Source organism: Macrotis lagotis, chromosome 6, assembly GCF_037893015.1.
Source record: "Macrotis lagotis isolate mMagLag1 chromosome 6, bilby.v1.9.chrom.fasta, whole genome shotgun sequence".
NCBI classification, from domain to species: Eukaryota; Metazoa; Chordata; class Mammalia; order Peramelemorphia; family Peramelidae; genus Macrotis; species Macrotis lagotis.
The window spans coordinates 15,115,960-15,129,633 of record NC_133663.1 but is presented as its reverse complement, the minus strand read 5'-3'; the positions used below and the strand labels follow the sequence as shown (position 1 = coordinate 15,129,633).

At 38.1% G+C, this 13,674-nt stretch overlaps 2 protein-coding genes across 5 annotated transcripts in view; both read right to left on the bottom strand.

Annotated features, from left to right (window-relative positions):
* The window catches only part of LOC141492084 (neprilysin-like), a 72,822-nt gene extending 70,923 nt beyond the window's left edge, over window positions 1-1,899 (bottom strand). Inside the window, exon 1 of the mRNA XM_074192714.1 lies at window positions 1,892-1,899. Coding sequence (XP_074048815.1) covers window positions 1,892-1,899 — 8 coding nt within the window. The remainder of the gene's footprint in view (window positions 1-1,891) is intronic.
* Window positions 1,900-7,521: 5,622 nt separating this feature from the next.
* MME (membrane metalloendopeptidase) overlaps window positions 7,522-13,674 on the bottom strand; it is a 109,469-nt gene continuing 103,316 nt past the window's right edge. For all 4 annotated transcript variants that reach the window (XM_074190786.1, XM_074190787.1, XM_074190788.1 and 1 more), the window contains exon 23: window positions 7,522-7,705. In XM_074190786.1, coding sequence (XP_074046887.1) covers window positions 7,606-7,705 — 100 coding nt within the window. In that variant the 3' untranslated portion in view covers window positions 7,522-7,605. The remainder of the gene's footprint in view (window positions 7,706-13,674) is intronic.

The window sequence follows — 13,674 nt, the reverse complement described above, 5'->3', positions numbered from 1 at the left end:
ACAGTGAGGATACAGTCATGAATTATTAACGGAAAGTCCTCATTGGAAGCTCCCTCTGCTGATGAAATTATAGTTATAGTGCAAAAAGAAAATCTACACACATTCATAGAGAGAGAGGGTCCAAAACATGCATAGTGGAAGCAGAAGTATTGGATAAAGGCTTCGCCTCCTATCAGAAGGATCTGGGTTCAAATCTGTCTCTCATATAACTGTTTTTTATGAGTCCTTTAGTCTCTCATTCCTCCCAAGAAACTCTCTAGGATTTTCAGTTCTGGAGAGCAGTACCCATAGTGGGGTGATCTGGCTCTCCCCCTTGGGAGTTTCCCAAACAGTGAATTCACGGGTTGAAGTAAAGATGGAACAATTTGATTTCCCCGGGGCAGAGAACTACTGCTTCAAAACCATCTCCACTGATGATGCACCCAACTGACTCATCTGGACTTGATGCTCATAGGGTGGGAGTTGCCTCTGGTGGAGGCGGGGGAGGAGAAATAGTAAATTAAGTGATTGGCCACATTCATATAGCTTGTAGGCTCTCTTGTGAGGCAAAGTTTGGGACCCAGGTCATTGTGATTCCAAGTCCAGACGTCTCACCCATCAGGGATGCTTGGAGTTAACGATGTCTGATAAACAGAACAAAACTATCATTAAGCATCTTAGTAAAGAAGGAAGTTCAGAAACATAAAAATAAGTGAATCATAATTACTAGCGTTTTCTATTCTTTCCTTCACTGCCACGGTAGATAACCCATCATTATTTGTGGAATGATTTTCTGCCAGGCTTTCCATTACAAAACCCCAGAGGATTTGTTTTTGTAAAAACAATAATTTGGAAGAACAACATTTCAGCTATACCACTTAAAACAATGACAGTAAGTTCCCTTCCCCACAGCTTTAGAGCCATCTTGGTTTAAACCAGGCTGGTACAGTGAAAAGAGGACTGGATTAGGGATGGGGAAAATCTGGATTCCAATCTACCTTTGTCTATTTATCACCTTTTGTTTCCTTAAAAAAGTCCCTTTGCTTCTCCTGAGGTTTCATCTCCTATCAAAGGAGCAGCTAGGTGACCCAGTGGCCTTGGAGCCAGGACAGGAATGTGAATCCAGCCTCAGACACTTGCCTCTCTTACTAGCTGTGTGAGGCAAGTGACTTAGCCTTGACCATCTCCAGTTGTACTGATTTCATATTTGATCACTGGGGCCCTGATGGCTCCAGAGGAGAGAAAGTGAGAGGCACAGTGCCCCCATCATTCAAATCCAATTCATGTACTTATCCATAGCATCACCTGCCTGATGTCATGGTCTTCTTCAAGAATGAAGAACAGGGAGCAGCTAGGTTGGTGGCAGTGGATAGAGCATCGACCCTGGAGTCAAGGAGGTACCTGAGTTCAAATCTGACCTCAGACACTTAATAATTACCTAGCTGTGTGGTGCCTTGGGCAAGCCACTTAAACCCCATTTGCCTTGCAAAAACCTAAAAAAAAAAAAGAATGAAGGACAAACATCATTATCAAATGAAGAGGGTTGGACTAAAATCCTTATCATTTCTCTTGGCTCTAAATCTGTGGTGGAATGAACTGAAATGTTTTGAAATGTAAAGAACATATCAGCACAGGTCTGGTAAGATGGATCAGTCACATACCATCTAATGACCATCAGATAGTCAAAGACAAATACTCAAAGGGTTTGCCTTGTCAGGTCTCTATTACCACTTGAAGCTCCTTGTATGGGTCAATTGACTTCCAAAAAACAATCAAAGCAGATGCTTTTTTTTCATTGAGGGTAGAACATAGAAAATTTTTTGTAAAAATACCAAAAATATTTTTATTTTGATCTGAGATCTTATCATTGTGAGTCTTCCCTTCAACTACGCAGATTGCCACCCTTTCAAACCTGCCCATGCTGCATTACTCTTCTCAATAAATTTTCTGTTAAGAATTCAGCCATCAGGACAGTTAGTGTATAGAGCACCGGCCATGGAATCAGGAGTTTAAATCCAGCCTCAGACACTTGATACTCACTAACAATGTGACCTTGGGCAAGTCATTTAAGCCCATTGCCCCCCCCCAAAAAAACAAACAAACTTCATCCATCCTCACTTTCCTGTGATACCCCAAGGATCCCAGCTAACAGGGGCTCTCTCCATTGCCTAGTCATTATTTTCTTCACATCAATAATCTCCTCTTTGGTCAAGTATCCTTGGGTCGACAATGTTAAGTTCAAACCGCCTTCATAACTCCTTATCTGTATATAATGTGTGAGTAGCCCCTGGACTATTGTCTTCTCAGTGATTTCCACTCTCAGTTGTTGGGATGTTCTAGTGTTTCAAACCAAGAGTTGGAAAATTCATCCTTGACAGCATTTGAAGCCCATGTTTCAAACTATGGGCTCAAACCTTCTCCCCTTTTCAAAGGCAACAGGACACATTTATTAAGAAACTTGATTTTGAAGACTTTGGGAGAGGAATGAGATTTTGGGGAGGGGAGTCTTTTCTCCTTTGCATTTTCCCAGAATGAGGCCATTTCAAGAGGGGAAAAGCCCTGAATAGGTAGGTCCAAAGAAACACTTTGAGTAATTGGAAAATGATTTTGTTTTTGGTATGGGAGCTTTTTGAATTTCGTTGAACATTAGGTCTGAAATTTCATTACTCCCCAGAAGTGAAAAGTTCATTTTGAAGTTAAGATTTATATAAGACAGGGGCGGCTAGGTGGCATAGTGGATAAAGCACTGGCCTTGGAGTCAGGAGTACCTGGGGTCAAATCCGGTCTCAGACACTTAATAATTACCTAGCTGTGTGGCCTTGGGCAAGCCACTTAACCCCCATGTGCCTTGCAAAAAACAAAAACCTAAAAAAAAAAAAAAGAATTATATAAGACATCTGGATGGCATTTCACCCATGTCTTTTTTGGATCAAAATGTGCTCATAAAAGCAAAGGAAATGGTGCCTAATCTTCCTAGAGTCCCCTTAATCAGACCCACTGATGCCATTTTCCCCTCCCCCTTAACAGAACCTCAGCCTTAACCAGGCAGCAGAACCCAGATCTGTGTTCAAATTCTGCCTATTGTTCAATGGATGGAGACTTTGGGCAAGTTCATTCACCAAGTTGGGGCTCAGTTGAATTGATTCCATTTAGCTCTAAATTGATATTTCTTGCCCACCAATGGACTATCCAATTGTAAGAATGGAGTCCAAGGCCTGGGATATGAACATGCTCAGGGAATGTCTGCTTCACCTCTGCAGTCAACATTTTTTTGGTCATTAACTTTTGGAACAGGAAGGATCCTGAGTGGGAAGTCTTGGGGGAGGAAACTTCTCCAGCCCATTTGGTTGATTTTCATTTTTGAAAATGTTCCTATTGATATCTTTCATTTTTATGTTTCCCAAATTTCTTCCAGTATCCTTTCCCCTTTCCATCCCAGAAAACTATCCACTTTAATAAAAAATTTTTAGAGGGAAAAAACCTCAAGTTAAAGATCATCAAAACTGATCAATACAACATTCCACAGCTGAGCATTTCCCACCTCTTCCAAAGGAGTAGAGGAAGCTGTCTCCTCATGGTTCTTCTTTGGAGCCAAGTTTTGACTTTTGCAGTTTTGCAATAGCTTAAAGATGTTCTTCAACACCTACACTGGGATTGGGGATCTATAATCTTCCTTTCCCTTCCCTTCTAGCTTTTCTTTCCTTCCCTCTTTTCCCCTAAGTTCATAAAGTAGGTTGGGGAAGAGGGAAGAAAAGTAGGTCACTGAATTTTTATGAGCCTTAAAAGTCTTAAAAGTCTCAAGAGGTATGATTTTTTTATATTGCTTAATATGGTATCTATAATGAATTTAATAATGAAATTTTATATTTTTCAGAAATCATGTGAAATTCTGCATACTTTTCTGAGAAGTGAATCAGGAACCTGTTGTCTACTATTCCCAATCCCTGACCCCAAGTTCAATAATGAGATACTTAGCCATTCCCACAGGACCCGAGGACACCTGTAGTGTATGGACGCAGGCAATGTAATCATTGTTTTGTCCTGAATGGTGGGCTTGCCCTGGGAAGACCACTCAAGCCCCCCAAAATGCATGTGTATATTCTCAGCAGAAACTTCAACAAGCAGAGCTCCTATCAGGAGAAATCTCATGATTTGCAAATTGGTTCCTTGCAAAGAAAATAATTTAATATACCACTATCTGATTTTCTCTCTCTCCTCTCTCTCTCCTCTCCCTCTCTCTCTCCCTCTCGCCCACTTTGTCATTCTCGGGTTAGAGATGGCTCAGTAAAAAATTCAGTAAGCAAAAGATACTTGTTTTGCAAAGGAAGGATTAGCAGTTATTCCCCTGCTTCCCCTTACCCCATCTCCCCCAATATTTCTCACCCTGGAAAAGAATCCTACTTCATCACTTCTAGAGGCTCTTGTTCTTTGCTATGCACTTCCAATGGCCATCGGTGTGATTCAATGTCAACTTTCAATGAATAGTAGATAGAGGGGAAGAGGATAACACTCAAGTAATCCAAATTCCTATTTATGTTGTATGACTGTAGAGAAGTCCTCATTTCACTTCTTCCCCGGCACCTATATAAAATGGATTTATAAAGTCTCAGAGAGGAAAAGACCCCCATGTCCAAAAATAAACTATCTCTCTTTTGGAGAGGCAAAGAATTGGACAGAGGGGATACACCCATCAACTGGCTGAACAAATTTGAATACCAGAGAACCACTGTTCTGTAGGAAACAATGAGTAGGCAAACTTCAGAAAAGCCTGGAAAGATTTGATTGAACTGATGCTGAGGGAAGGGAGCAGAACCAGGAGAACATTGTACACATTAACAGCAACACTGTGAGATGAACAACTATGATGGACTTAGCTCCTGATAGCTGTTCAATGACCAAAGACAGCTCGAAAACAAGGACAGAAAACTCCATCCATGTCCAGAAGCAAAACAAATAGTCTGATTACAAAGCAAAAGCAAACTATTTTCACTTTTTAAAACTTGTTTTATGTTTTTTTTCTTTTTCTCATGTTTTTATTCCCTTTTAGTTCTGGTTCTTCTTTCAAATCATGACTAATAGGGAAATATTTTAAACAGGATTGTGCATGTATATAACCTATATCATGTCATAGGGAGGGAAAGAAGGAGACAGGTAGAAAAATGTGAAATTCAAAAGTTTATAAGAGATGAATGTTGGGGTGGCTAGGTGGCATAGTGGAATGTTGAAAACTATCTTTGCCTATAACTTTTTAGGTTTTTGCAAGGCAAATGGGGTTAAGTGGCTTACCCAAGGCCACAACAGCTAGGTAATTATTAAGTGTCTAAGGCCAGATTTGAACTCAGGTCCTCCTGACTCCAGGGCCAGTGCTCTATCCACTGTGCCACCTAGCTGCCCCTTATCTTTGCCTATAATTGAAAAAATAAAATAATATTTTAAAAAATCCCAGATTCATTGCAAGTGTTCATTAGTGTAGAATTTGTATAATTGGAACATTTTAGTGGTGAAATTATTTTAGACCTTCTTTCAGCCCACCCAAACAGATGGATCACTTTACTATCAGCTCTTTTCTTAAATCAAAGAACAAAGAAAAGATGCAAATAGCTGAGCATTGACTTCTTATCTATTGAACACTAGGTGCTTCTCATTCTGGAGCTTCCTCCCAATTAGCAACTTCAAAGCTAATATCAGAAAGAGTCTGTGATTTAAGACCTTCAAATATTTGCTGTCCAACTTCCTTTCCATCCAACTTCTCATTCATAAAAGACACCGTTGACAGTAGAAGTTTGGTGAGAATCAGCCTCACAAATTCTGTTTATTATAAAAACAACATTTTCATTAGGTGACATTGAAAGATAAAATAAACATAACATGGAAATCAGGGCCATATGCAGGAGGTTATTTCCTTAATCATGAAATCCCAGAAATAGTTTTCCAGCCCATGGAAAAATGTAGGAGGGGAGACTGCTCCCTCAAGAACTTTCTGCTCATATCATTGGCTTCCTCTGCTAATTATCACCATTGGGTTAGTCAGCTTGCAATGGTTTTTAATTAGTTTTCACATCATTTTGACTGGCCTGTTGGCATGGGACTCAGAAGTCCTAAGATCCAAGCCTGGATTTCACTTTTCTGGGTTTTCAGTTTTCTCTCTTTGGAACATGAAAGATTTGAATTCAATCAGCTTTTCAAGCTGAGATTCTAATGCAGAATGATCATTCAATTAAGGTCTTGGGGAACTGTACTTCTTCCTTTTTCCTTCCAGTGATACCCTCATCAATACCAGAGTCTACTGATGTTAGGAAATAGATAATGGGGAATCCTTAAGAACAGCATGTGCCTATTACTTTGCCACTGCTTAGGCGGGATCCAATGGAGGTCTAGACTTACCCCCCTAATGACCCAGGGGGATTCCATCCCCACATGGAATCGCACAGAAGCAGGTTCGCCCATTGCAGTACTGATCAGAGGAACCTACTATTGATTTTTGAAAATCTGATTGCCCCCTACAATACAGACATCAGTCAGGACTCCGGGAAACTTGTCAGAAAGAGAATCTTACACAAAAATTCTGGCTTAAAGCTTTTTTGTAAAATATGAATTATCATTTAAAAAATTCACAAATTTAAATCTGTACAATACTTTACAGATGTTGGTTTGCCGGTGGTTCCTTAATGTAAAGAATGTTTCAAATCAACGCTGAAATACCAATCCCCAATTGTGGATCAGAGATCATCACATCTAACTCTCTCTATATAGGTATATATAGATATAGCAGTTACTTTTTTCCATACACATAGTTAATAATTAAATATAAAAATTATGATCTATACATTACTACCAAATCTTTTAAAAAGAGCAGGTCTAGAGAGAACAAGAAATTGTTTAAAAAAATTACAAGAGAGCTTGGGGGATTCTCAGTATCTCTCAGTGGGGGATCAAAAAAGAGACCTTTTCGATAGTTTCCTTTCTTAATTGAATATGATTATGGCAAATTAGTTTGCTTTTGGAATAAAAAATTAACAATTACAGAATAATGACTCCTTTTCAAAAATACTTCAATTTCCATATTCCCATTCTCCTAAGAATTCTTTGAAGGGGAGAGGGCATTGATGAAGCAGGAAAGAAAAAACTCAATACTTTACATTCATTTCCAACTATTCCAACTATTGGTGTCTGCATGAGAAGCTGTTATCCTGCCATATTCTTTGACATTTTCTTCCTCCTCTTTGATTAAAAATACCCATCTACATTCATAGGTGATTAAGCCTGCTCCCAAGTGGGAATATTACATTCTGTTGACCAAATGGAAAACAGACATTAACTGGAAAGCACTGTTCCAGAGAAAACCATTATGTACAACAGTTGGGATTGGTTTAGGTGGCTAGTAACCTGAGTCCTCTGCCCTTCATTCTTTGATGAGCATGCTCCCCACAACAATTTTGGCTGCACAGTCATCTTCCTTAACTTGAAATTAAAATCTTGAAGCATCTCCCCCCCTCAGTTTATTGCCCCTCTTGTAATGTACAGTGAGTTTGGTGCCCAGGTTTTTTTTTCCCCTCCCCATAGAAAGTTCCAGATTTCAATTGTATAGTGAAGTCTGTCTTCAGCCTTCATTCATTCTTTCTAGAATCACCAGACCCGACACTTCTTTGATGGATTCATAAAATCATTCTTGCGGCATCTAAAGGCTTCTGAAAACTCTGGAGAGTTCTGCAAAGTTCCTATGATCCTTCAAAACAAAACACAAGTCATTGTTAGTGACATGACCAAACCCAACAAAATTTTGTGGGTATCGATGTCTTGGATGGAGGTTCTTCTTTAAAATACAAACAATCACATAGGATTGACTGATCTGATCTATCTTATCAAGACTAACAACCTTTATATAGAATATACTTCAATGGCCCAGTGGTTCAGAGATCTCTGATTCCATGATTATAGGCATGCTATTCATTAGTAACAGATTACCACTCCTCCTCTGGAGGACCAATAGGATCAATCTTCTTTTGACAATCAACTTCTTTGACCTCATCAAGACAGATAATAGAATGAGCCTATACTAGAAACTTTGCAACATGATAGGAATTTAAGCTTCCTTAGACTGTAGGTTCAAAACACAAGTTACTTTCAATGGTGTGTCCAATGGTGGTGTTGGATGGTGTCTTCTTTAAAATAGAAACACGCCACATAGGCTTGACTGGTCTATCCAGTCAAGAACCCCCTAAATTCAAGTATTTAAGCAAAACAAGATCCTTTATATAGAATATACCTCAATGCCCCCAGTGGTTCAGGGATCTCTGATTCCATGTTTATAAGCAGAATGCTGTTCTCTAGCACAGATTGCCATTTTCATGGTGTTGAGACAAAAAACAAAGAAGCAAATTCATCTCCTGATAGGACCAATCTTCTTTTGACAATGAACTTCTCTGACCTGGCTGAGGCAGATAATAGACTGAGCCTGTATTTGAAACCTGAGAGGACCTGACTCAAGTTGTGCTTCCTTGGGCCACCCCATGTCATGAGGAGGCTATCAGGGGATGACCATAGTGCAAGACTACAAAATTTCTGGTGTTGAAAATCTCAAAGGAACCCAAGTAGAGGCTAAGTAAATGTCAACAATAGTTATCATGGCATCTATGATCAGCCCAAAATGGATTTTACAAGTAAAATAGAGATTAAAAGAGATTGCTACATGGCACAGTGGGTACTGTCGAATCAAGAGTTCCAATATTACTAGCTTTGTAATCTTAAGGGATTACTCCTCATCTGTAAAATGAGGACAAGAATGACATCTACCTCACAGGGTTGCTGTGCTGATCAAATATAAACCTTAAGCTGCTATCTGATTGCTACATATATATTTCAACTTAGCCCAAATTTGTAGTAATAGTAAAATCAATAGTAAAATTCACTGAAGGACAAGTAGAAGATGTTTCAGGGAGATGTTTCTCTGAGCAAGTCTCAAAAAGCCAAGCGCAGAAACCCCCCCAAACCTGGCAAAGCCAGCAGAGTCATATTAGGATGATCCTTTTAAAAAAAGTGATCTGACTTAAAGAGCTAGGAACTAAATTTTAAATAGATCTTTTATCACCTAAAAATTCTGATTTACTAAATTGCTGGAAACCCACTGATGGGGAAGATATCCTGAAGGAAAAACAAAGGTTTGTTTCCCCCAGTACCAGTCAGTTATATTGACTCAAGAATTATTTGGAGAAAAATGATAGTGATTAATGGTAATTAATTCATTAAAAACATTCCAGATTTTGGCAAATATTAGCATGATAATGACTATTTAAACCGATTTTACATAGTCAATAAAAATTCACTTCTGCAAAAAGACAATACTATAAAAGTAAGGGTTATCCCTTAGTAAATAAAGGGAGTATATTTAATCTTTTGAATTTTCTAAAATCTTCTTTTCCTGAGAAAGGAGAAAGATGGTCAAGAAGTTCAGGTGGGGATTTCAGGTTCCAATAGTCATTTGAGTCTGTGAGTTTGAGCCCTATTGTAGACAATAGAATCACTTTGAAGTTGGAACATCAGAAAACCACTAGCTCATTTATATCATATCATTGGGAGTGACCACTTAGGCCTTTATAGAGGTCATGAAAAGGATACTGAATTATGTGTCATAAGATATGAGTTTAAATCCGGCCTCTAATGATAAACACAACCTGGGCAAGTCACTCAATCTCTAAGCCTCAGATGTTATTTCTGACTTTCCTGAGGTCCTCTCAAGTTGAGGACCTTGACTGGGACAGCTAGGTGGTGCAGTGGATAGAGCACTGGCCCTGGAGTCAGGAGGACCTGAATTTAAATCTGGCCTCTTAAAAATTACCTAAATGTGTGACCTTGGACAAGTCACTTAACCCCACGGCCTTGCAAAAAACCAAAAAGAGGAACAATAGCTTTGGCTTTTTATTTTTGTTACTCTGCACTCATTTTGGGGCAATGACCTGCCTGCTGATGTTCATGGGAGCTATATGAATGAAACCCAACAGTCCTATATCCTACCTATGTGACCTTGGTCTAAGTCACTTCAAACCTTGGTCTTGGCTTCCTTCTCTATAAAATGAAGTATTGGTCTAGAAGGTCTCTTTCAGGGGATAAATCTGGGACCCTGTGATAAATTAACTAGTCATTGGTTGGGTCTGGCAAATGGGGTCAGCTCGATTTTCAGTCAGCTGCCAAACACATTTCTCCTTTAGTGTTGAAAATAATGGCAATTATAGCATAGACTTATAAAAATCTTCCATGTGGTTGAGAAATACTTTCCCATCAATCACCTTTGAAACATCAACTCAGTGTTCAAAAACTTTTTCTGGGTCTTGAAAACATGGTATTCTTTTTTAAAAAAAATAGGTAGAACCAGGAAGCAACCCATTTCCAAAACTAAATGGAACACCAACCTTTTGCCAAGGAAATCCTTTTACCCCTACAGAAAATAATGATTTCCTTGGCAAAAGGTTGACATTCCATTTACTCTTAAAAAAAATATAGAATACAATCCATTTTTGAAATGAAAGGGAAAAATTCACAGAGAGGAACATGTAGGGTCAGGTCCAAGGGAAATAACTTCCCAACTAAATAATAAAATGATACCTACAGAGTTTTTTTTAAAAAAGAAAGGAGATTTTTTTAATAATACAAAATGTGTATATATCCAGTAACACCTCATTTGTCAGAAGTCTCTTAGCTGGCAACTTCAACCATTTGGAACCTATCCAAAATGAGGAAGCAAGGAAACAACACAAAGGCCTTTGAGCTGTCACCAGAAATCTTACAAAGGCCATGTTTTTGGGTTCATGCATTTTACACAGAGACCTGTTCCCTCATTCAGGGCCTATTTTCCCTTATTTTACCCATGATTCTAACAGATTGGATTTTCTGTTTTCCTAGATGGTGGTGACCTAGAACCAGGAATTTAAGAGTCTGGTACAGTGAAAAATGGTAGCCTATGGATATCATCCATCAAACAATAAGGCAGAAAAATAATAAAATGAACATTAAGAATTAAAACTAGACACAGAACTCTCAAGTCATATAATATGGGGAAGACATATGCTCCTTCCTCCATTGCCTCCTTATTACCTCCAGGATCAGATATTTTGTTTGACTTCTTTAAAAGTCAGCTTCAAATTCTGGCCCCTTCCTACTCACTTTCAAGACTCTTTCAAGTCCTCATTCTCCCTGTACCCTCAAAACCAGGGACACTGACCTTCCTTGCACAGATGCCACTCCATCTCTCAAACAGAAGACTTTTCACTATCAATCGCCCAATCATGGAACCCTTTCTCTCTTTCTCTCAAGCTCCTGATTTCTTTTTAAGATGAAACTTAAATTTCACCTTCAAAAAGCCTATTCTTGATGACTTTTCTTCTCTCCTCTACCAGTGCTTTCCAGTTGAGATTATTAAATTTATAATAACTATGATAAATAATTATATTTCCAAATAAATGCATTATAATAGATATAGTATGATTATATATTGTAATATATATGTAAATATATATTATAATGTATATTTATACATATATATATAATTATTAAATGAATGTCTTCTAACTTCAGTTGTTTTCCCATTATCCCCACTAATTCCATATTGTATGCAGTCGGCAATGTTTGTTGACGTTCCATACTACAGTCATTGATAAACATTGATTCTCAGTCTAAGTGTAAATCCATCTAATAAATTCTGTCTCATATCACAGGGAAGTGTGTATTCTATCACAAATGACCTAGATAAAGCAATTTTCTTGCTTGTTGAGAAAAGGTCTATTTGTCAAAAGAAAAAGTAATATTTACTATTACTGTTACTCCTTGCTTGACATTGATAGGGATATAAGGATGTAATTATCCTGTATTTTTCAGGAAGATAAATTAAAAATCCATAATGGTGAGTGATAGATGGTAGGAATAAACCTAATAATCCAATAGATAGATGGTAGGAATAAACAGGCTGCAGAACATGACCACCTGCACTGACCTGTACTATCATGGCACAACTGTATTGACCTTATACGGAATTATTTTCCATATTTATTTATCAGAATTTATTTCCTGAGATTTTTCTCATCTCCTAGCATGAACTTCCCATTTACAATTTTAGCCAATGTGACCCAGCTCATCCTGTCTCTGATTTCTTCAAAATCTACTCTCCCCAAAATGTACCTTCATGTTGAATTATCACTAACTTTCAAACCTTCTGTCAAAAGAGTCAACTCTTCATCTCAGGGTTCCGATCATTTCTACCTCAAGCAACCAGTCCTTACTATGTGTTCTTAAGAAATAGTTCCAGAATGGAAGGTACTTTCTTCTACCATTTTTCAAAGAAATTCAGGAAATACACAATTGCATTTCTTTTTTGGCAGAGAGAACACAGTATCTGCCAGGAGAACTGAAGATCCCCCAAACTTTTAATGGTCTCTTTGTTCCATTGATGTGATCTTTTTACTGAAACCCTCATCTATATCTTTCCTCTGACCAAGTGCCAAACCAGTTTCTGCTTCACCCTCCATTACTCTTCACCCAAATATTGACTACCATGCTTGTATTCATGATTTGCTTTTTGGGTTTCTTCACATCAGTATATCTTTGTAAATATTCAATACTATTCCAACATTATATTTAATGATCTTCTTTCTTTTATTTGAGATATCCCTTTCATAAGACATAGCTCTATTATACATTTTATCCCACGAAGACTCAATAGGCCCCTATTCTTTACTCAACGAGGAAAAAAAGAAGCCCTTGGAAAACTATTCATCTCTATTGGTATTAACTGAACCACTAAGAAATTGCTAGTTGCCATTGAAGACTAACCCTGATATCTCAAGAAAGGAACAATAAGTCTTGGTTGAGTAAGCTTTGAAAGAGATATTTTCAGGTCATTGTAGGACAATGTAAAAAAAATAAAAGGCCCTAGAAAGCTTTCTTCTATTTATTAATGTGCTCATTTGTTCTGAACAAAACTGCCCACAATTCCTTCCATATAATGTATTCTTCTTTATCTGTTTCATGCTCTTTTGCCAGGGTTTCTCCATGATATAACTTCTCTTCAGGAGTTACTGAGGAGATAATCCATGTATTAGAGTTTTATGTTAGCCCATGGAAGGAAAGCCATTCTCTCTCTCTCTCTCTCTCTCTCTCTCTCTCTCTCTCTCTCTCTCTCTCTAATTCCTTTTTAGAATCTACCTAAAATACTGCTTTTACAGAGCACTAAGACCAAATTGTTAGATTTCCTGCTATGCAAATGATCATAAGAGATGCATTGGCAAAAAGCTTGATCTTAGAGCAAACATGATCTGAGTTTAAGCCTGTCTCCGGCACATAATGCTAAGAAAACCTGGAAAAGTGAATGAAGGTTTTAGTATCTCTTGTCATGTTAATGACAAATAAATGGTTGGTGTCTATTTGTGAGTTGCTACACTGGAGGTTTTCCATGTAAAATGCCAGACTTTTGCACCATCCTCAAATCAAAGTGTTAAATGTTAGGGTTTTCCAGCTATAGAAGATAAGATGAAATGAACACCATAGTCTTTTGTTCTCTTAGAGCTATAAGCTATTGGTAATGGAAAAAGACATTTAGTCCAACTTCCCACTTGCTAATGATGGCAGGCATTCAACCACTTAAGGTCCTCCAGGTGGAATGGGGAGCCAGACTGTGCAGTGGCTTTTTCTGTCATAGTATATAGTTAT